Consider the following 23,675-nt stretch of genomic DNA (forward strand, 5'->3'; position numbering starts at 1 on the left):
TTTCCAACATCAGAGTCGCCAACTCTGAACCAATCTGTCAAAAAAAAGAAAGCCAAGCTAATATCAACCCTCCATATAATACTAGTTGGTGAGGCAATTCATTTTAATTCAGTGCAATTGTATTTATGTAGCATCTCCAATAAGGAGCGAGAAAACACCTTCACACACGCCCCTTCTGGTTCTCTACGTATATATGACCCCGACCGGTTCTACTAGCTGTTCGTTCTCATTTTCGTGGCCTATCCGCCCTCCCCTTTTTCTATTCATTCACTTCTCTTTAGCAAATGGGGGCCTGCCTGGCCCGTGAGCCGCTGCTAGTCCCCTCTGAGGCCTTCCCCAAACCGCAGCCTCAATTCACATTCAAGCCATGCCATTATCTACTAGAAATGCTTTCAAACCTAAAACGAGGATGCAGTCCCAGCTAGTGAAATGTCAGTTTTATCCCTAAACAATATTAAACAAACACGAAAAGCAAACAAGATAAAAAAAACAACAACCATCAAACATCCCCGTATGAGGAAGCACTTGGGGACAGTGGGAAGAAAAACCTCCTTTTCAACAGGAAAAAACCTCCATTAAGTTTATAGTATAAGATGGTGCCTTCATTGTGAAGCCTGGCGTGTGGCATTTTGGGCGGTGCCAAGCTAGCGGCTAACCCTAATTAGCATATGTAGCTTGAAAGGTACCTCAGAAAGACACAGAAACCTTCTAATTAATGCAAATATGATATGATAGTATGGTTAGCACTGTTGCCTCACAGCATGAATGGCCTGAGACTTCACCATATGGCTGGGTCCTTTCTGTGAGGCGTTTGCATGTTCTCCCCGTGTTTGTGTGAGTTCTCTCCGGGTGCTCTGGCTTCCTCAGTCCAAAGACATGCAGTTAGTGGGATTAGGTTAATTTATGGTTCAAAATTGCGCCTAAATGTGAATGGAAGTGTGAACGGTTGTCTGTCTGTCTGTGTAGCCCTGTGATAGACTGGCGATCCATCCAGGGTGTACCCCGCCTCTCAGATAAGTGGAAGAGAATGGTTGAAAAAAATAAGACTTGAAAACATTCACACATTTTGGATAGACTGTTGCACAGCAAGCTGGATAATTTGTCAAATAGCAAAACAGCACTGACACCACGAATGCAGTGAGATAGTCGAGATTAGTGACAGAAATTAGCTAAGTTCAAGCCTAGCAGACAGATAGTAGCTGAAGCCCTTAATTAAACATACCTTAAAGCCTTAATACATTGAAAATTGATAATCCTACAGATAACAAGACATGGGAAATTGGAAATAGTGAACACAAATATTTTTTCATACTACGCTCGCAACATGTTTGTTTCTGCTGTAAACAAACATGCTGAGAACATTTTAACGTGAGAGTCTGTGAGGACTGAGTCGCTTTTGGAGCCATTGTCAGCTTCTGCTTTGTCTTCATTTTTTAATCTCAAAGGTTGCAGCTTTGGAAACCTAGGAAACAAGCTGAAAAAATGCAATGTGTCGGAGTGCTATTTTGGAATAATAACTTCCACAACTTATTACACTTTAAAGAAAGGATGCGTGAGTTTAAAGAATATTTTAAACCAGATCTTAAGAACATCAAGTTCCAAGAAATATCTTAGTGATTCCCAAACTGTAATCCAGGCCACTGTACTGTTTAAGGTGTCAGCAGTGATGGCCTGCTTTATGATAAACCAATTTAATTATATTTGTTCCTAAATCTTAGCTCATTGTAATTTAAATATGTATTTATTACATTGCAAAAGTATTTAGTCTTGGGTGTTAAACAAAACACTGTTATCAGTCACATTCTCTTTGAAGCTGTATTGTCATGGGAGAAAAGAAGAAACCCAGTGAGTTGACCAGCATGTCTTAAAAACGGAGCTCAAAAGACTCTTCGAAAAGATGAGGGCGAGAGGGGATGATCCTCTGTTGCACAAAGACTTTGCTTTCCCCCCCAGAGACTTCGCCCCCTAGCGATGCCTCGGGGTGCCAAGACTTGTGTCCTTTTGTGAGGGGACCTCCACTCTGCCCTGTTGGCAGAAACTAAAAGTTAGAGGAGAAAGAAGGAGTAAATGAGACAAGAGGTGCATTTGGATGTCTACTCTTGCCCTCATCACCCCAGATCACTAACTCAGAGCCAGTTGTTAGCAATTAGACTACAAGCATTTTTCCTGTTTGCAGACAGTCTTGTGTGCTGCAAAATCTACAAATTTTTACTGAAATCATTGTGTTCTGTTGTAGGTTACGAGGGTGATATTGATGTAATTCAGATAGAAGAAGCCAATTTTTCTTACAGTTGTGTTTTTCTCAGGGTGATAAAGCCTATGAACTGAGTTACAGGAGAGCCCTGGACACAAAATAACGACAAAAACGAAACTGCTTTCTGGGGAATCCGGTCAATGAATTCAGTTCAGATTAAAAGATTCAGGCAGTGTAGCTGATCAATATGTGCATTGATTAGAAAAGCTTTGTCATATTCATCATCTCAGACATCTTAGACGGCTAACTGAATTTTAATAAAAGGTAAATTGATTAGATTGATTCATTAAATTGACTGAATCGGCGGCAGCCATGAAGCATACCGTCCCTGAAATGATAACAGCATTGCAGGTTTAAGGTAAATAAATTTGCTCTCTGCAGCTTGGAATAAAATCAGATTCAGGTTATTATTTAAAATTACTTCCTTGCCTCAGAAATTGGGGTGTGTGAGAGCAGATTTTCCACTGTCTTAAAGCCTCACAGGCACAACCCCGTTTGGCAAGATGTCACAGCGATCAGGAAAGGTCATAGCTCTATTCCCACAGCACACAACCAACATGATGAGCTTTCCTCTTTTCTTTTTTTTTCCTCGTGGCTGCATGAGCTGCCATCTTGGTGTGTGCCGAGTCATTATTGATGGGCCTCCATGCTGATGTGCAGACAGGGTTCTGCAGAGAAGGAGTGTGCTCCTGTCTGTCCGACTTGCTGCTTGTTCGACTGTCAGCGCATCTTTCTGGTTGTCTTTCATCCTGTCTCTTTCTTCTTATATCACTTAGAGCAACAGTCCATTATTGGTCAGTATACACTACTAAAGATCACACGTTTCTCGTGGTGAAAAAAGGGGAACGCTTCACTCCCTTTTCTGCTTCTTTCCTCGAGGATTCGATCTGATGGGGGAAAGAACCAGACGGAGATGAAGTGGAGAGTAAAATTATTCAAACTCAATTACCCAAAATTTAGAAGCTGTCACAAGTCTTTATGAAATAAGGTTCACAGGATACATGATTGCAGCGAGGATCAAAAGCATCAAGATGGGGGTCTTTTGACCTTTTCAACTCTACAGAGCCTCTAGCAAGTCGGGCATTAAAAATTCATAGTGGGCAAGCATAGAGTGTGCAGATGCACACAACTTTACTTTAAATTACTGAGAAATGAAATGTGGGAAATCCTTTAAGTGTAGAATGGTGTCAGGGTTTATTTGATAAAATCAAAGTTTTGTGCGAACAGAATATACCAATAAAATCAAATATATCAGCTCTTTGTAGCTCGGGGGGAATTTAAAGAGAATACTGAAGGAATACCTGTGATGTATTATGACCCAAAAAAGTGAAATTATTTTACCTGACGTTCCAGTGATCCACTTCCATCCATTTCAATATTATGTGAAAATTGAAAATTAAACTGTTAGCTTCTGTCAAATACTCCCTTCATAATAACTGAAAAGATAAAAAACTGAAACAGAAACTAAAACTTGGCATTTTTTAAATAATAAAAACTAGACTGAAATGAGCAAAACCATTCTGGAAGCTGAACTGGAATTTAAAGGAGTGAAAAACTAAATAAAAATAAAAACCATACTGAAAACACAGAGCTATAACTTATGATAATTTTTTTAAACGTCCACCAGAATTATTTGGCAGTTTTGCTAGATTTCTTTCTCCCTTTGCCCGCGTGGGTTTCCTCTGGATTCTCCAGCTTCCTCCCACAGTCCAAAGACATGCATGTTAGATTAATTGGTGATTCAGACTTGGTCCGAAGATATAAATGTGAGCGTGAATGATCGTCTGTCTGTCTGCGTTAGCCCTGTGATGGACACGCATAATGTCCAGGGTGTGCCCGATGTCAGTTAGGATAGGCTCCAGCTGACTGTGACCTCAGCTGGATAAGCAGTTAAGGAAATGGATGGATGGTTAAAGTCCCTAAAACTAGGGTTCAAATCTTAAAACTGCATTAACTGACTGTGCTGAGCAGATGATTTACAGTGGGCATGTTAAAGTATTTTTTAATGTAAGCTGCCCTTTGTGGACAAATAACAAGCTATCAGAGGAGTGACAGCAAACCTAAATAAAGTAAATCTAAAATGTCTCTGAGCTCAGGGGGAGTGGGGAGCTGCATGATAGATTTCTGCAGGTTCTTCATTATGAACAAATAGATTCAAGTTGTCATGTGATCAGCAATGATTTAAAACATGTTAATTGTAGTAGCTTTATTTAGTATTATTCTAAGAACATTTAAAAAATCTTATAAGAAGAAAAAAAAAGATCTGTGTAACTACAGTAATGTGTGCATGTGAGAAGCTGCTTGGGAAAACAGGCTGTATGTGCCTTAAAAATTCCAAAAAGTTGTTTTCTTTGCGTATGAATGCGATTTATGCACCTGTTAATGTGCCACTACGTCATCGCTCTCAGGGAAAAACGGCCCTGACCTTTGTTCTTGTGATTTGTGGTTGCTTGACATTTGTGGCGACTCGCTGGACGAAGGAAACTGTATCGACATCGCTGCTACAAACGGTAACCGCGGCCTGCCGTTACCCTACCTCGTGGTTTGTGCAGCGTTGATGTCATTTGCGCTCACGCTTGGTCCATGCCATTTGTATACGTGTGTATAGGGTGCTAATGAGGGAGGACGGGGAGGTGGAGCGGGGTGGATGTGGAATCGGTGGGATACAGCTGGACGGAGTGGGAGACTGTGGTGAATAGGTAACCATGGTAACTCTGTTGGCTAAGATTTGAATGCAGCGAGAGGAATGAGAGAGCAAAAGGAGTGGGGGAGTGGGGGGAGGAAGCTGCAGTGTGTTTGTGTTTGGAAAGAGAAAGAGTGGGGGTTAAGGGTTAATATGCATCATTGTAGCAGGTTAATCTTTCATCAAACTGTGGGGTCAGTGCAGCGTTTACCCCCGCCACTGGACACTACAGTGTGCCACACGGGGGGGGAAGAGGGGGGAGAGGGGTGGAGGTCCAGGAAATATGTAGTAGTAGGGTAGAGGAGGAGAAGGAGAGGGTGGAGGGGAGGTGTGAGGCAGCTGGGAAGGGAGGGGGGATGAATGTGAAAGAGTTTGCAAAGAGGAAGAGAGTGTTCCCACTTTTAGAGAATGAGATGGGAGATAGGAGGAAGAAGATATCAGGGGAGATAGAGAGAGGAAGAGGAGAGTGAAGATAAGGAGGGAGGGTTACAGTTAGAGACTATTGTAACATGTGGAAAGTGACAGCGGTGAGGCAGAATACAATCAACCAGCCTCTAACCAGCTGTCAGCTTCAAGCAGCCTCATTCTCCTCGATGGACCCAACATCTGAGCTAGCATCTTAACCTCAGCCCCAGTCACCCCCGGCTCTCCCCCTTGCGCTCTTTCTTTCTCCCCCCCCCCCCCCTTTTGCACCTTTCCACCCTGCTCTGATGCCGTCTACCTGAAATAGCTCTGGCACTTAAATCTCGCCAAAAGGAGAGGGGAAAAAAAGGTAGCTGGAAATTAAAATACGTAGAAAGGTGAGAGCTGGTCCAGAAATAGCACTGCGAGTTCCTCTTCATCCATCGGCTGATGACGAGCAGCTGCAGACGAGTGGGACTGTTGCTTTCGCTGCCACCGCTGGTGCCCTGTTCTTTCTGACCAGAGACACCGCCGCCACTGCTGCTGATATGATTTGTCATCGTGTCCTTGTGTGTGTTTTAATGTCATTGAACTTGAGCACACGCATTATTGATCAATCTTGGCCCAGCCAGTCCAAGCCTGCCTCTCCTCCCACTCCCCTGGCACTCAGGAGAAACCTCCCGCTCTGTCCCTCCATCTCTTCCTCTACATCTCCACCTGTTTCAAATTCATCCCTCTGTATTGTCTTTTGCCTCCATCTCTCCTTCACTCTGTTTTATATGCGTCTCTGTGTTGTCATTCCCCTCCCTCCATCTCTGTCTGCTTTATATTCATCTCTCTATTGAGCCTTCCTCCCTTCTCTCCTCTCTCTCTCTCTTTCTCCCTCTCTTGGTGAGTGAGAGATGATTAATATTAATGTCTCTTCTTTTCTTCCTCCCTATTTTCCCTCTTCCACTTTTTTATCTTCTCTTTTTTTTAACAACTCATCTCTTTTCTGCTCTTCCCACTATTTATACCTCTCTCTGGGTCTTTATCCCTCATCATCCCTTTCACTCACCCTTCCCTCCATCTGTCTCCGTCTCGATCTCTTTCTTCCTTTCTGTCTCTCTTTCTCCGGCCCTCTCTCTGCAGCTGTTCAGTATTCATCTATTACTGTAGTGTTGATAATTCCCTTCTCTGCCTGCAGCCATACAGTCATCTATCAGATTAATAATCCTCCTCTCCTTCTCATTCTCTGCTCCCCCCAACATCTCCTTTCTTACTGTGCCAAGTGAGGATGCTCAGCGTGTCAAATGAGTTTGCGTGTCAAAGTCCCATCATTACAACTATCATCATTAATATCTAAGATTGCTGGATGCCCTTATTTAAGGTTATTCAGGTTCTAAACAGCTTGCAGGGAGGGATACAGAGGCGCTCTGCATCTCGGACTTGAACGGCCGCATTTTAGTCCCACCTCTGTGTCTGTGCTACTGCAACAAAACAAAAAAAAGCGCTTACTGATTTCAGTTTGTTTTCAAGGTCTGGATAACTTTAATTAAAGGTGGTAAGTGTTCATGTTCAAACATCAATATATCATTGTCGTATTATTTGTTATACCTTGGAATAATTAGTGCTAACAAATGAGACCACAGCAGAGATGACTGGAAGGCTCTATCTCACACTAGTGGTGTTATTAATGCTTCTCAGAATTAAGACCAAATGTCCCAGAAACCCCACCGCTCCCTAGATCTTGTTTTTCATTCTTTCTGACGTCTACCTTTGCAAAATGTTGTGCTTTTTGTCTCTTTTGCTCCTACAAATCACACATTTCCTGTAAAACCCAACATTGTTATTCACTCTGTAGACAGCAGAAATATTGCAGTTGATGCAGAGAATGGTGTATTGTGTATGTTCCACAGCGTTTTAATAATTAGATTATTGTAGTTAATATCACAGCTTTGAGATTTTAAGTGGAAATTCTTCAATCTGACTAACCATGCATACATTCTTGCATATGTAATTCCTTTCTGATATGGAAACTATTTTGTTTACTAATTTGTTCCTTATGTTGGAAGTATTGATATAACTGCAGGTTTAATTGGGTTTAATTTAGATGGATTTTAAATAACTTACTTTTAATAATTCAGGTAATCCCCTGAACAGTCAAAAAAGTCTACAAACCAAAGACTGTATATAAAAGATGGATGGAGATGACCATTTTAGAAAACATGCACCTGTTTTAACTAAAAAAAGAAAGAAATTGAGGCGTCTGAACGTGACTTTACAAACCATTTGTTAATGCCGCTGTGTTTATCTTCGACCTACCAAACTGACAATTTTCCTACCCACTGAAACTACCATTTCTGAAGCAATGTAAAAGCCATAATATACTTCTAAATATACTATCATGTAGTTTATGTTTTGTCCTGTAAATTGTTTGAGGGTCTTTTTCCACTCAACCCAAACTAGTCAGTACATATGGGTGTCCTTCTCTGACCCACATACTGCTAGAGATTTCATCCTGTTAAAAGGGAGTTCTTCTTCACCACCATTGCCACGTCTTTGAGGTTTTCTTTCTTTTTCCTTAAATAAAAATGATTTTGGTTCAACTACTCCTTTTCAGATGTGTAAATACAGGTGAGCTTAGTTTTACACAGTGAAGAGTTCTGACCCATGTTGAGCTGACAACACGTGTGCAGAATTCATATGCATTTCTTCACAAGTGTAACTTTAAGTTGCACAAAATGATCCATGTCATTGTCTTTCAAGGCTTTAATATTTTCAGCGCTGTATTGCATCAAATCAACAAAACTCATTTTCCTGAATTACATTTCAGGCAAGTGACATTTGTCACCCAAACACAGCATTCAACAGTTGTCGTGTTTATTTGGCGACAGATCTTATTCTTTTAAACATGAAACAAGTGTACAAAGATCACTTCTTCTCTGAGTGTTCTTCTAACTAAACTTTTGAGCAGTTGAAATCTGCACAGGAAAACCTCAAAAGCAAAACTGCACCGTTTCCATGCTGTTTCAGTACGATTTTGTGTGACACTGCTTATCTGTTTACAGCGGTTATGCCAATGTTTCAAGAACTAATTTCTTTCTGATTTATTGATTTACAAAATGCAATCCTTTAAAAACCAAAATACCTGATTGTCCCACTTCACATTGTTTGTTTCCGTATCTCCACACCTCCACCTCGTAACATTAATTACAGAATCAGCTTCCATCTGCCCTGTGTGTAAGGATTTGATTTCTGACAAAATGTCTGCTCAGGGATTATGTGGGATTTGATATGAGCAGTGACACAGAAGTTCTAATGCTTCTGAAAGATTTTTTGACAATCCCTCCCATGATAAGCTATATCGTAGCTGCCTACCCATTATTTGTTCTGTTCGTTGTCTATTGGTAAAAACACAAAGTGTAGTCTGTCTACTGTCTTTAATATCTGCTCTCTCTCTTCTTCTCTTTGTCTCTCTCTCTTTTGTTCTTCACAGTAACTCCTGGGTTCTTCTCACTTCACAAAAAGCCTCACTCGAATCCCCCGACAGCACCAGAAAAAAAGGGAATAACATCTGTTTATCTGCATATTTCTATGTTCAAAAAACAAGAGGGAAAAACACAGAGCTCGACAGAGGACACGAAACATCTCAGAGCATGCGGAATTAGAAAGAACAAATTGCCACTGGAGGACCAAAGGGAAAGCAAACCTTTTCTAACAGATCCACCAGTGTGGAGTCACCTCACCTGTACCTTCGGATTAAAGAGCAGGGTCATGTCCCAGTTGCCATGCGCATCGCCACGCTGACCTGCCTTCCCGGCCCCTCCCCCTTCCTCTTTCTATTGGCCCAGCTGCTGCTGCGGCTCCTCCTCCCTGGGCCGGAGTTAGTGGGAGCCGCCTCCACCTGCCCCTCCCTCTGCACCTGCTCCAACCAGGCCAGCCGAGTCATCTGCACCAGGCAAAACCTGGAGGAGGTGCCAGAAAGCATATCAGTCAACACGCGATACCTCAACCTGCAGGAGAACTCAATACAGGTAAATAATGGTGGACGGAGGTCAAATCATTTCAGTCTGCATTGCAGAGCTAAGCATGACTAATGTTTTTATTCACTGAGATGATGATGTTAGTGTTGTGAAGTTTTTTTTCCTTTATATTTGTCACACTTACATTTTTCAGATCATTAAACCAATTTTGAAATTAGACAAAGAGTAAATACAAGACACATTTTTAAAATTATGATTTCATTTACTAAGAGAAAAAACTATTCAACCCCAACTGGGCTTATATGAAAAAGCAATTGCTCCCTAAAATTAATAACTGGTTGTGTCCTTTTGGCAGCAAGAACTGCAGTCAAGTGTTTCTTTCATCATTGTAGAAGAATTTTGACTCGCTCTTCTTTGCAGAATTGTTTCATTTCTGCTACATTGGAGAGTTGTAGAGCATGAAAGGCCTGTTTAAGGTCAAGCCAAAGTATCTCAGTCAGATTTAAGTCCAGACTCTGACTAATCCACTCCAAAAACTACATTTTTATTTTGAGCTATTCAGAGATGCTTGTCGGTGTGTTTCGGTGCGTTTTATTGTCCTACATAACACAAGTGGATTTTTGGTAGAGGCTAGAATTCATGCTTCCATCAATTGCAACAAGTTTTTCAGGTCCTGAAGCAGCTAAGCAGCCTCAGACCATCACATTACCATCACCGTGTTTGAATGTTGCTATGACGCTCTTTTCATGTGATGCTGTGTTAGTTTAATCCCAGATGAAACAGGACTCAAACCTTCCAAAAAGTTTAACTTTTGTCTCATTTGTCTGCAGAATGAAGATGAGCCTTTGTGTTCTGTTTGGTCAGCAGTGGTTTTCAGCTTGGAACTCTCCTATCCGGTTGTTCAGTGATGACGCGACGAATCCTACTTCCGGGTCTAAAGTAGTCTGCGTTTAATATGGCTTTTGTGTTGTTAACATGTTTAATGTTATGTATTTTCTTCTATTTGATCTCAAAAAGCTCCTAAAACAGTCAGTGATCCCTGTTGACCTCCCTCGGCTTTTATTACCACTAATCATTTATTTAAGCTCAGTTTTTAAAACCTTAGGATGTAACTACAGCCCAGCCCATGCAGCAGTATATGAATGACTAACCTCGTATTGTGGATGGATTATCTCAGTTGTTCTCCTGGCTGAAGTTTGGTCCTTTTACAGCATCCTGCCATGCGATTACATTTGTTCCTGACCACCGAGAACACTCACGTTAACTTTTATCGAGTGGAAAAAAAGTTAGCTTGTTTATATTATGCTAACATAGCTGTGTCGCTAGCGGTCACGTAGCACATCATTATATACCAGCTAGCCAAACTTCAGTAACCCTACAAACGTCACTGCTGTTTAGTTTTCTGTCTTCATTTATGTTGGAAGTGATAACAGAGCTGTACGTTTGAATTTGTTTCCAAAACTCCGCAGTCAGGACATGCTATATTGTAGTTAGATAGAAGCTAGCGAGCTAACTCCCTGCTAACTTCTAACTCCGTTAAATGTCATAAATTCCGTTTTCATGGATGCCTGGAATGTTAAACTCAATTGTTACACCTGGTAGAGCAGAACGCTGATCATTTTATTAAAGATGAAAGACTTTAGACAGTTTTTCAACTCTCAGTAATGCCATAGTGATCGTTTGATATATGGACCTGCAGCGGAGTTTAGACCCAGACACGGCTAGTGACGTCAGACTGAACAATCGGATAGTCTCCTATTGATGTCATTTTTGCCCAGCCTCTTTCTTCTTGTTTAATAAATAACCTTAACCTTAAATAACCAACTAGTAAGGCCTGCATTTCTTTAGATGTTGCTCTGAGTTCTTCTGTCTCCTGAAGTAATTTTAGTAGGTCACTCACTCCTGAGAGGGTTCCCCACTGTTCCAGGTTTTCTCCAGTTGTGGATAATGGCTCTCACTCTGGTTCACTGGAGTACCAAGGCCTAAGAAATTGTTTGCAACCCTTTCCAGGCTGATAGATGTCAATGGCTTTGTTTCTCACCTGTCCCTGAGTTTCTTTAGATCGTTGCTTTTTCAGATCTTTTAGCCTGCTTCATTTTGTCGGACAAGTCCTTTTTAAGTGTTTAAGAGCAGGTGTGGAAGTAATCAGGCCTGGATGTGTCTAAGGAAACTGAACTCCAGAAAAATGTGTTAACCTGAGCCAGCTAGGGTTGGGTAGCTTTTCTAGTCAAATGAAATAAATGAAATAATAATTAAAAACCTGCATTTTCTATATTGCTTTTGTCCAATAATAAAATTTGTTTGGTGACCTGAAACAGTAGCAAATATGGAAGGAAAATAAGAAATAAGAAAAGGGGCAAACACGTTTCCACAGCCCTGTACATGTGCACTCAAAAGCAGGCGTGTGAGCTAAACAACAGTTTATAAGTTGTTCCTTTGCAAATATTTTAATTGCTAAGTATGTTATGACGGATGAACAGTAGGATTTAACAATACTGGATATTTAGTAGTTTGTACCAGTGGCTTGTTTGTACTAGTTCCAAATTTCTTGCAAAATTGGAAGATTTCCTCCTTGGACTGCAAAGCAGGATAGATAAGGATAAATCAGGATAAATCATCACTTTCTTATCAATGAGTTATGACAGAGCAATTGCAACAGCTACACTGGTCGCCCTCTCCCACATAGGGATTTTGAGGTGCTATGGGAATTCTTCTGTGTTTCACATGGTTTTTTAATGGGCCTCCTTCTTTAGCATACAGTATATAGGTAGACTAGAACACTTGTAGCTACATGCCTCCCCTTTCACTTCTCAAAAGAATTGCAGTACCTAGAAAAGTACCTGCTCATGGGAGACACAGCAGATAGATTCAAATTTTTGATCTGGATTTTTTCTGGATTTTCTGGATTTTACTCCAGATTTTCCAAATTTTACTTGTCTTGGGAGGGCTGTGCCAGGGAATCGAGAAATGGTTGGGATTGGCATAAAAAGAGCACCAGCTTTTAATTCCCTGAGGCTGGGTTTCTGTCTCCGGCCAGTCTGGAACCCAGTATCCTTCAGATGTAAAGGGGAATGTGTTAACCACTACAACAAGGAACTAATATGCTACCTATAGTAGTTATAGTGCTATAAAAAATGGCAACAATAAAAAAAGTCTTTCTTTTGTTGTTGTTATGAATCTCAGTTACCAAAAGGTATCATGTATTAGTAATCAGCTGCTTCTCAAAGGACTCTCACATCCCCCAACTGATACTGATTGTTCTGCTTCGGTTACCTTTGGGTGGCAGCAGAGGAAGCGGTTCACTATCTGTTACAGGTTGTAGATTGAATACAGTTCAGCTCAAGAACAAGGACTACCACGGCAATCTGCAGTCCAAGAACGAGCCATTGGAGTCTACCAGAGTGAGAGAGGAAGGATTCACGCAGCTAAACTATATAGTAGATCTTCACAATAGTGATCCAGTCACCTAGCCATTAAGCTAATGGGGAAACACAAAAGGGGGAAGGCTGGAGCTAGCTGGCTAATAATGACTGGATTTTCCAAACAAGAGTGAAGGGATGTCCAATAACATATACTAATAATAATATACTGCAGATGATGTTGTTCTCTGAGATTAATAAAAAAAAAAGATGCTAAAATGATTCACCAAAATATACTAACCGACTCGCCGAAGTAAAGTCTGTGTGTGGGAAACTCTGGAATATGACACAAATATTCACACATAAACTGCTAAAAAGAAAAGCATACAATACATGCAGTTTATTTCTGTAAGCATCATAAGCTGCATCATGATGCATGATGTAATTTCTGAAGGTGCTGACTGCCAGTCATTTTTCCTATAACACTAATTGATTGGAGGTCATGGTTCATTCTCTTTTTTACAATCAATGCACAGAGAAAACACTCATTCTGGCATTTGAAATACGCCACATTTTCAGCATTTCTTTTCAGCAAATAACCTATTGACACTTCTCTACAAACTCATTTATTTCTTTTATTATGAAAGGAGATATTTGCATGATATAGCACAGTCGCATCTTGTATAGCAGATTGAGGATTTTCACATCATAATGCACACATCTAAAAATCAACACATACACAGACACCAGCACACTTATGTGTCTTTAACACTTGTGTTTGCATTTTTTGCCCGCTATCAGAGCGAACATTTGCGTTTGCAGTTGTGGATGTTAGGATTAACTTGTTGATACAGGTTCTCTCTTGGAAACTTTATTTCTAAGAAAAGACAAGAAAGTAAGCGGCTATAATGGTAGAAAAATACACTTAAGCCTCTAGTGAACTGAGGGAATATTTTATGAATTGAAAGCAAGGCAGATTTCCATGACACTGAGCTGCCTTTTGTATGCATTACCAATTTATCTCGAGTCCCTAGACAGCATTTGTGGCTTTACAGCTGCAGGGGAAGATCATTTAACCACAGACCATCGATACAAAGCACATGAATCTCTAAATTTATAAACCGAGTGGGTTGATTTTAGTCTTTGCTGCAGCATTTGATGTAGCTGGATCCATCCTCATGTTCCTGACAGTGCCTTGTTCTTTTGTGGTTTTAAATTCATTTCCACAACATTTTATCTCCTCTAATGAAAAGCAACGAGTATCCTAAACGTTGTTAAAATTGTCCAGTGCATCTCTTATAATGTCAAATTGCTCTGTACATTGGACCGAGCAGCCTGATATTCTCTATTCCTCGGAGAAAACATCTTATTAAACTTTATGTGACGTTAACGGAGCAGAAATGGGACATCACGCCACTTGATTTGGTACGTGAGGCTTTAAGAGATGCTGTTAACATGAAAGGGGAGAAAAAAATAAGGAAATAAGAAGAGTATTTGTTGCGTTTTGTTTTTAGCCTACAAAATTTGGATTCGGCTTGTTGTATCCTGCAGCCCCACTTGAAATGATTAAAAATCTAAAAATGTTTTAACACCTGAAGGCATCCTAGATTCTCTGGCTTATTTTTTCCTTCACTGAGTACCCTCAGAGTAAAGCCTTGACAGCTCCCACCCCCTCTTAACATCCTCACCCCTCCCTTTTCGCCCCCTCCCTCCTTTTGCCTATCAACTCCCCTCTTCCTCTCCCCCCGCTCCTGCTCTACATACAGAAGAAGCAATGGCCTGACTCCAGGAGCCTCTGTGTGCCTCACTGAGGGCTTTGGCTGCACATATCTCAAACAGTCAGAGATTTAAGGGGCTTTTAGTCGCGCTCACTAAACTGTGTGTCTTTGACTTCACGCCAAATGAGCTCCAGTTGGACCACACCAATGCTACTGTGCTCTGTCCAGGGCCCGTGGCACCCATAGAGTTCAGATTCATGTCTTCCTGCAGACAAAATCATCTCTTTTTGTTTGTCACACCAAATTTAGTAAAAATGTATTAATTTAATTTCATAGTTCCTTTGTGGTTTGTCGTGACACTTTATGCGAATACTGTAGTCCAACACTGATAATCAGCTTATTAGCAAGGGATTATAATGTGTCAGTAGCAAGCCCCCTGAGTCTCACGGTAACAACGGTGTGAAAAGCACTTTTGTGTCTGCAGCAAGCGCTGAAATATGGTCAGGGTTAAGACAGGGTTGGGTTTACAGTAAATTTACCACAGTGCTTTCAGATTTAATGAAAAGTCAAGAGTTTAACTGCTTTTTGTCATGTGATATATTGTCGAATGAAGCATGAAACTACTAATTAAAAGTGACCATTTTTTTTTTGCCATTTTTCATCAGTACAAGTTGAGCTGTGCTGTAGTCATAATGTGGGCTACTGATCAAATTCCTAAAACTTTATTTTGGTCACTGGGTGTATTTGACCCCAACTTAAATGGCAAAAACAGTCCTTTTAGAAGCAAGTCTTGCAATTCCATAGCCGTCCAATTGGCAATTATTTTCTAAATGAATGGGAAACAGAGCAATTGTGAAACTACATGTGCAGAATCCATCCATCCACCGTTCCATCAATCCATCTTTTCTACAGCTCAACCAGGTCCGGGTCCTGCGGGCAGCAGTCTAAGCTCCTGGATGCTTCCTAGTTGAGAGTTTGGGGGCATTTCCTAGTGGGAGAAGATCCTGGGGGAAACCCATGGCAAGCTGGGGAGATTATGTCTCTCAGCTGGTTTTGGAACGCCTCAGTATCTTCCTTAAATTGTTGGTGAATAGGGAGAGAAATTTCTTGGCTAATATAGAGTCACTAGTTAAATCAGATCTTTTGAAGCTTAAAAAGTCTGATATTTTTGCCCAGGATAAAGCTTTAAAAGCTTATACTGCCTCCATGCAATGTGACGTACCTCCAACTATCTCCATGGGAGTCCCTGCCTCCTTTTACTGACAATAGTCTGACATGGGAGGGTCGTCAGGTAATGCAGCTCATCTGGGCATTTCAGGCTTTAAAAGCTGGTTCGCTGGGCATGAAGTACATTTGATGTTTGTTGCTTTAGTTTCAATAAACTACCTCTTGTGCAGATTCACTCATTGTCACATACTTTGGGTGAGTCTACTGAATTATGGCTTCACAATGACGCCTTTACAAAGACAGCAGGTGCAGCCTCACAGCTTGCCCTATCATGAACCTCTAGTATGTGAACACATTTGGCTCATATGTTCGTTGGTGTTGGCTGTTGATTGAGTTTTTGAGGACGTGGGTGGGACATCCACCATCTTTTCAGTCCAGAATTGTCCTAAAGATTTGTATTCTCAGTGGGTGTTAGCCAAAGTTGTTGACTTAAGCTTTATTGTATCCCTGCTATTTACAACCTCTGATTGTAAATGGCCTGCATTTGTATAGCGCTTTTCTAGTCCCTAAGGACCCCAAAGCGCTTTACACTACATTCAGTCATTCACCCATTCACACACACATTCACACACTGGCGATGGCAAGCTACATTGTAGCCACAGCTGCCCTGGGGCGCACTGACAGAGGCGAGGCTGCCGGACACTGGCGCCACCGGGCCCTCTGACCACCACCAGTAGGCAAACACGGGGTTAGTATCTTGCCCAAGGATATTTGGCATGCAGCGAGGAGGCAGCCTGGGATCGAACCACCAACCTTCTGATTAGTGGCTGACCTGCTCTGCCACCTGAGCTACAGCCACCCGGCTTTAAATCAGAGCACTCAGTGTAACTCCATTACTCAAATGCATATTGTTTTAAGAGAAAGTCTAACGTGGAGGCCAGGGAAACCCTTAATTTGATCATGTTTATCTCCATAGTCAGAGGGAGTCATTCTCAAATGCAGACAGCAGCAGGAATCACTGAGGGTCAGCAGTTATCAGTATTAGGAGAAAAATACATTTTTATTTAAATGTATGGCTTCTTTACTTAAACATACATTTAGCCCGTAAGTCATTCATTAGCAATGTTTTTTCTTTTTGTTTTGCTTTGCTTTGTGTGTTTGTTTTCGCACTGATTTGTAACATTACAAAAACTAGACCATCTCCAAATTCCAAAGATTATTTGCTAAGAACAGATTAACATAATTTAATTACATGTTGGAAACAGATTAACACATAAGAATAACAGAATGCAGAATTAAAGAAGACATTTGTCTTTCAGGGAAGAAAATATTCTTTGGCCACTCAGCCGTCGCAATAGGATTTTCTCCTTTTTTGGAACATCCAGCAAAGGGGCCGATTACGCTTTATATTGTTGTCTGGAAAATATATACTGTCACATACTGTTGGTGGATCCTCATGTTATACGGAGAAAAATTTCAAGTAATGAGGTCAAAATAAGTACTAAGTAATAAGTAATTCCCGTGACCCCAAAGATCAGGATTCAAGCTGCTCTCAATGTTCAGGCTCAGGCAGTTTTTTTCTACTCTAGGCTCTGCATGATGTCACTGAGAGTGGATATCACTGATGGATACATACTTACCATCAACCACTCACTTTCCTCTTGTGAAATCAAACACATTGTTCCAGTTTTGCCATCCATCCATCCATCCTTTTCAGCTTATCCAATTCAGGATCGTGGGGTGACCAGAGACTATTCAAGCTACAATGGGGGACAGATCACCAATCTGTCACGGGAATTTATCTGTCTATTTAATCTGAAAAATTCTGCATCTCTCCCTCTGACTTGTCAGTGCCATTGCTCCCCTGCATTGCTGCAGGCTCTTTTAACCCCTCCACCTTCTCTGATTCTACCTGTAGGCTCAGGGGGAGAGGTTTATTCACTGCTCACCTGATTCTCTGTGTATCATATTTGCAGGAACAAGCCTAGACATCCAACTTTAAATGTATTAATGCAACTATATAAACCAGTCACTTCCGATGTGTAATACAGCCATCTCGGACTCATCCCTCTGACCATGGGAACAGAGGTCCAGCCCACCTGTTTTTGAGAACAAGCAAATCGGAAGAGATTTAGCTTAAAGGGAGAGCGCTAAAATGAACTTTTAACTTTTAACTATCAGTGCATTCTAACAAAATCCAAGGATAAAAATGTGCAGGTGGGAATGAGCATAACAGTCTGCAAGTAATCTTAGACCTTAAAATAACCACAAGAGAAGAAACCAGAGCTGCTATCACACTTAGTTGCTGCGTGCTTGTGTTTTGTTTTGTTTTTGTTTTTTTCTATTTTGTCTCACTGTGTCCTTTCTGCCATTGTCATGTGTAATATAATGAGACATTTTTTGGTTAAATGGCTGTTTGGTATTGTTTGACAATCATTTAAAATCTTCTCTGTATAAGTTAAAATATTTTAAAAGATTAATTTAATAGTTGTAAAATGAAAACACTGACACATTACAGTAATCTTGATTAATGTGCATTGTCCCTAAAAGGAAAAAAACAAACAATAAACAATAAACAATGTCAGTATTAGTGCTGCATGTCTGCTAAAGGTTTTATATCATTTGGTATTCTTTAATAAATAAAAAAGCAAATTAAACATTTAGGGAAGCTGTTATTGATCTTCATTCTCATTGAGAACTAATGCATGACAGCCAAATTAACATTTTATAAGTGTATTTGGTTTGTTATTATGAAAGGTGTAATCGAGTTTGTTTTAAATAGCTGCTGTAAAACACAGCTTCCTTTTTTTCATTTTGTTCAGATACCTTTCTTTCAGTAAGCTCCATTAATAATCCTACATGTTTTGCAGTAACTTTATCATTACTTGTCCTTCCAGGTTATCAAGTCGGACACATTCAAGCACTTGAGGCACCTTGAAATCCTCCAGCTGTCCAAGAATCAGATACGTCAGATTGAAGTTGGAGCATTCAATGGCCTGCCCAACCTCAACACGCTGGAGCTTTTTGACAACCGCCTCACGCTGGTGCCATCACATGCCTTTGAGTACCTCAGCAAGCTGCGGGAGCTGTGGCTGCGCAACAACCCCATCGAGACTCTGCCAGGCTATGCCTTCCACCGTGTGCCCTCGCTACGTCGCCTGGACCTGGGTGAGCTCAAGAAGTTGGATTTCATCTCAGACGCAGCTTTTGTTGGCCTCATCAATCTGCGGTACCTAAACTTGGGCATGTGTGGGCTGAAAGACATTCCCAAACTAACAGCTCTTGTGCGCTTGGAAGAGCTGGAGCTGTCAGGAAATAGGCTGGAGATCATCCGTCCCGGCTCCTTCCAAGGCTTGGTCTCTCTTCGCAAGCTGTGGCTAATGCACTCACAGGTTTCCGTCATTGAGCGCAATGCCTTTGATGACCTGAAAAACCTGGAAGAGCTCAACTTATCCCATAATTCCCTCCACTCCTTGCCCCACGATCTCTTCACACCCCTTCACCAGCTAGAGAGGGTACACCTTAACCACAACCCCTGGGTGTGCAACTGCGATGTGCTTTGGCTTAGTTGGTGGTTAAAAGAGACGGTGCCGAGCAACACCACCTGCTGCGCTCGTTGCCATGCTCCACCATTCTTAAAAGGCAAATACATTGGAGAGCTTGACCAAAGCCACTTCACCTGCTATGCGCCCGTCATTGTGGAGCCACCTACAGACCTCAATGTCACCGAGGGTATGGCTGCCGAGCTGAAGTGTCGAACGAGCACATCCACAACATCCGTCAACTGGATCACCCCTAATGGCACTCTCATGACCCACGGCTCCTACCGCGTGCGGATATCGGTCCTGCACGATGGCACGCTCAACTTCACCAATGTAACCCTGCGAGACACGGGCCAGTACACCTGCATGGTGACTAACGCTGCTGGAAATACCACTGCAACCGCTGTCCTCAACGTTACTGCTGCTGATGTTAGTGTCAATTACACCTATTTTACAACAGTTACTGTGGAAACTGTGGATACTGTTGGAGGTAATGATTATGCGTTGGTTGCCATCAATGAGACCTTCATCCGTGTTCCACCTGGCCCCACTCCCTCTGATTTGTGGCCAGACGGTGTTGCTACCACAGACTCCTCTCTGCCTATCAGCTGGTCCTCCTCCTCTCCCCGCGCCACTCGACCCACCTTCACTGAGCCCATCACAGACGCTACCTTAATGGATGATGTGATGAAGACCACCAAGATCATCATTGGCTGCTTCGTAGCCATAACCTTCATGGCAGCCGTGATGCTGGTGGTGTTCTACAAGCTTAGGAAGCAGCACCAGCTGCACAAACATCACGGCCCTGCACGTGCCATCGAGATCATCAATGTGGAGGATGAGCTCGGCGCTGGGGCCAGTGGTCGGGGCAGCGGCATCTCAGGCGGAGCCACCGTGACACAGAGCGGAAGCAGTGGAATTGGAGGTACCCAGAGCCTCAGGCTGCACCACCCAGAGATAGTCAACTTGCCCAACCTGGCTCGATCGGAGCACCTCAACCACTACTACAAAACTCATCACTTCAACAACAACATGATGGGCCTGGGCCTGGGCACAGGATCTGTGGGCCTCAACAACAATAACAACCCCTCACCATGCTCTCAGTCACAGAACATATCCTGTTCCCAGATTCCAACCTCCACTGGTGGGGGAACACCGACAGGTGGCACTCTGCCCTCCCCAGTGCCCCTTCCTCAACTGGGTCTCCACAATTCTCTGAAAGGCCTGATGGGGAAAGGCCAGAACGAGCCACTACTTTTTAAGAGTGGCTCCAAGGAAAATGTGCAAGAGACTCAAATCTGAGTGAAAGTGAGGGTAGAAGTATGAGGTAAGAGGAAAGGGATGCTGGATAGTGACAGTGATATAGAAAGTACGCGAATATTTGAACTGACTGTAGCCTATACCGTCCTCGTGGACGGGTTTCAGAAAAAAAAGATGAAATTTCTCGTAGTTGCTGCTTTGTATTGTCAATCTTGGCAGGTAGAAGCAGATAGGAAGACTGAAGGAGACAGTACTGCATCTGATCAGTCCCACAAATAGCATCTGAACATAATTTTACACTAAGTCAGACACCAACACATGGAACGATCACCACAAAAATCACAATCATGTGCGCAACCCGCTATAGTCTTTGCCAAAGTCCAAGATCAAGCCAACTCTTTTCACCCAGTGGACAGCTATGAACAACAGCCTGTATGTTTTTTACAGATAGCTTCGTATATTTCCAGACACACTCAGTGTATATATTTAGAGGGAGACATAATATTGGCTACTGAACATGTTTTCAGATTAGTGTTTGGCAGAGACTCCGAATAACAAACAATGATTTGGGTGAGCAGTGCTGTCCCAGGTTTCCAGGAAGCACTAAAATACAGAGCAGAGCAGCGATACTGTTCAGAACACAGACTAGTACTTTGCAGGGAGAGAAAACAACAGCAATTGTTTTTTCCGAGTGGTTTCACTTCTCTCTCACTTTCTCACTTTTTTCCCTTTCACACTTTACTGGCTACTGTCTTCTTTGAGGGAAGAAAGCAACAGAGTGGGCTATCATGGGAGGAGAGAAACCCCGTGGCATGAAGGACAAAGAGCGATGTATTAAAAAAAAGGACTAAAGTACATATTATATATACCGTAAATATATTTTCATTCAAAGAAGTAAATTATAAAGAATCTTTATCAAGCTTCTGACTAAAAACTACGACGTCTGAAGAATATATTAAAAAGAAAAACACACACAGTTGTTTTAGTGCCCCCCACCCCACCCCACTGCCCTCCCCCCCCCTCCCCCTTACTACTTCCCTCAACTTGGAACAAAATGGCCACTGACTGTGCCGCATAAGGACACGTGGGAGAGTGGGGGAAAAAAAAACAACAAAAAAAAGCAAAACAGACAAAATGTTTGAGTGAATTTATTTTGGTCTTGACTTTTTTGTAGCCACAGAGCGTGTTTTCCCCTCTCCTGTCGCATTCACATAAACAGGGTCACCGGAGAAGGGACGTGTTTATGCTCTACTGCGAAAATACGAAATACGACAACAGCTCTCCATCGTTTGGTACAGCTACAGCCTAGCGGGAGTGTTAATAATAATAATCGGAACGGTAATAATGATAACAAGGTTTAGCTTTATTTGTCATAATGAACGTTTAATGATTAGCACATGAAATGACACAAAATGTTGCACATGCTGATTTAGCATGCTCTACAGACGTCTCCAGATTTGATTTCAGCCGATCATTTGAGATTTATCCAAGGGATTATGTTATCATTATTAGCATTCATGCGACTATTATTATTACTACTTGTGCCTACAAATAACTGAAAAGTACTTTTTTTCATTTGTATATGACGCTGAAGTTGTTTATGACTGATCCTGTTGGACTTCGGCTAATGAACAGCAGCGGGACGGCGTGCCACTACTCCACATGCATCAGCAGGAAATAACTTGGCCCCCTCTAAATGGCTTCCTCAGTCCAGTTCTCACCAACTCCTCCAACTGTCTCAAGCAGTCAGGAACCCTCATGTTTGTCACACGTTAAAGACAGGACACGAACCTTTGACGAAGACTGCATCTTTGCAGAGGATTATCTCGCAACTGTATCTCAGTGTTATCGTGTGTGAGTGGATTTCATGGCAGCAGGGAACTACTAAATGGACGACAGGCATTGCCAAGCATTTCTAAAGGTAAGCGATGCTCGTTCAGTGAAGAGGAAGGAAGTGACGTGCAGTACAGGAAACAGAGATGGGGGGAACTTTTTTTCTAAAGAAAAAGTACAATTAAATGAAAAAAAAATATAGAACCTTATAGATCTCTTTTAAAAAAAAAAGGAAACAAAACTATTATGATAAGTGTTTTTCATTTTGGGTTTTTATCTAGTTTGATTTTTTTTGTTTTATTTTTAAATCAAGTGTTATCTTTATTGTAATATTGTTATTGTTATTATAATTAGCTAATTACACTGGTTATAATTATGAGAGATGTTCTGTTAGCAGAGGTCACTTTTAAAATTAAAAAAAAAAACTGGCACATAAAATGGCAGTGGAAGTCTGTGAAATTTGGTGGCTATATATTTTTTTTTCTCCTTTATGTTACAATCAACTTTATTTGTAGTATCACTGTTTGTGTCCCTTTGGCTCTTCTTGAGATGAGACATAGCGAATGTGAAATGGTCAGCACTGGGTCCTTTTATTTTCTGCACAGGGGGACAGGAAAGGCCCTGCTCCGGTTTACAAGCTCAATCACACTCGCTCTGTACTTTTCGTGAATGTCATCACCATCACAGTGCTCAGAGTGCGATTGCGCTATGTCAACACCTCGTTGCCATGACTACACCCTCAGACTAATGCGCCAAACGCCGTCAGCATCGGCTCCTCGTAAGGCAGCCGGTCGCCCTCCCCCTCTCCTGTCCGTCTCGTTCCTTTTGAGGTGCCATATCTCGACGAGCCGGCCAGTGTTCCTTCAGTGGTAGCAAATCAACCTGAGCATTGTGCCCATGTCCTCACATAAAACGCCCTCCACCCTCCAACCCTCAGCATCTTGCCATCAGGTTTCCCTGGCAACTGTTGCTGCTGCGACAGCCCTTATCACAGCGTCTTGATTTGGGTTTCGAATGCTAAACAGACGAGAGCAGAGGGTATAGAACTCCTCTTCTTTTTTTCCATGCCAAGTAATTCACCCCGGTAATGTTCCTCGTTAATGTGTTTGATTTGTTTACACCAGCAACTATACTTCTCACGCCGCTGACTTTCTCTTAGTGAATCATACGATTTACATGCCACTCTCCCCTATGTGTTTAATTTGCATAGGCCACCACACATTTATGCACCCAGCACTTGTGATTAACACTCATACCCTGCATCTCTCATTAACATATTCCTTCCCAAGCACAAGGGATCCATATTCTGCTCACAAGTTATTTACATATTCATCTGCCTCTGTGTGTGCAAATAACAGTGAAATTATCATGTGGGCATGCTGGTGGGTAAGAGTGTGGTGTGTGTGTGCGCGCGCCAGGTTTGTGGCTGAAAGCAAGGACTGTTACAAAAGCTATTTCCCCCCTAATTCTTCAAATACTGCGTGCCCTGCCT

General features: G+C 41.9%; 1 protein-coding gene across 1 annotated transcript in view; it reads left to right on the forward strand.

Moving 5' to 3' along the window:
• Positions 1-21,348, forward strand: part of lrrc4ba (leucine rich repeat containing 4Ba) — a 44,218-nt gene extending 22,870 nt beyond the window's left edge. The window contains exons 2-3 of the mRNA XM_085454929.1: positions 8,818-9,355; positions 18,446-21,348. Of these exons, the coding sequence (XP_085311055.1) occupies positions 9,110-9,355; positions 18,446-20,392 (2,193 nt within the window). The 5' untranslated portion in view covers positions 8,818-9,109 and the 3' untranslated portion in view covers positions 20,393-21,348. The remainder of the gene's footprint in view (positions 1-8,817; positions 9,356-18,445) is intronic.
• The last annotated feature ends 2,327 nt before the right edge of the window (positions 21,349-23,675 follow it).

Source organism: Copadichromis virginalis, linkage group LG4 (assembly GCF_057382275.1).
Source record: "Copadichromis virginalis isolate Kocher_CV1m ecotype Utaka linkage group LG4, C_Virginalis_male_GT1.1, whole genome shotgun sequence".
In the NCBI taxonomy this organism is placed as follows: Eukaryota; Metazoa; Chordata; class Actinopteri; order Cichliformes; family Cichlidae; genus Copadichromis; species Copadichromis virginalis.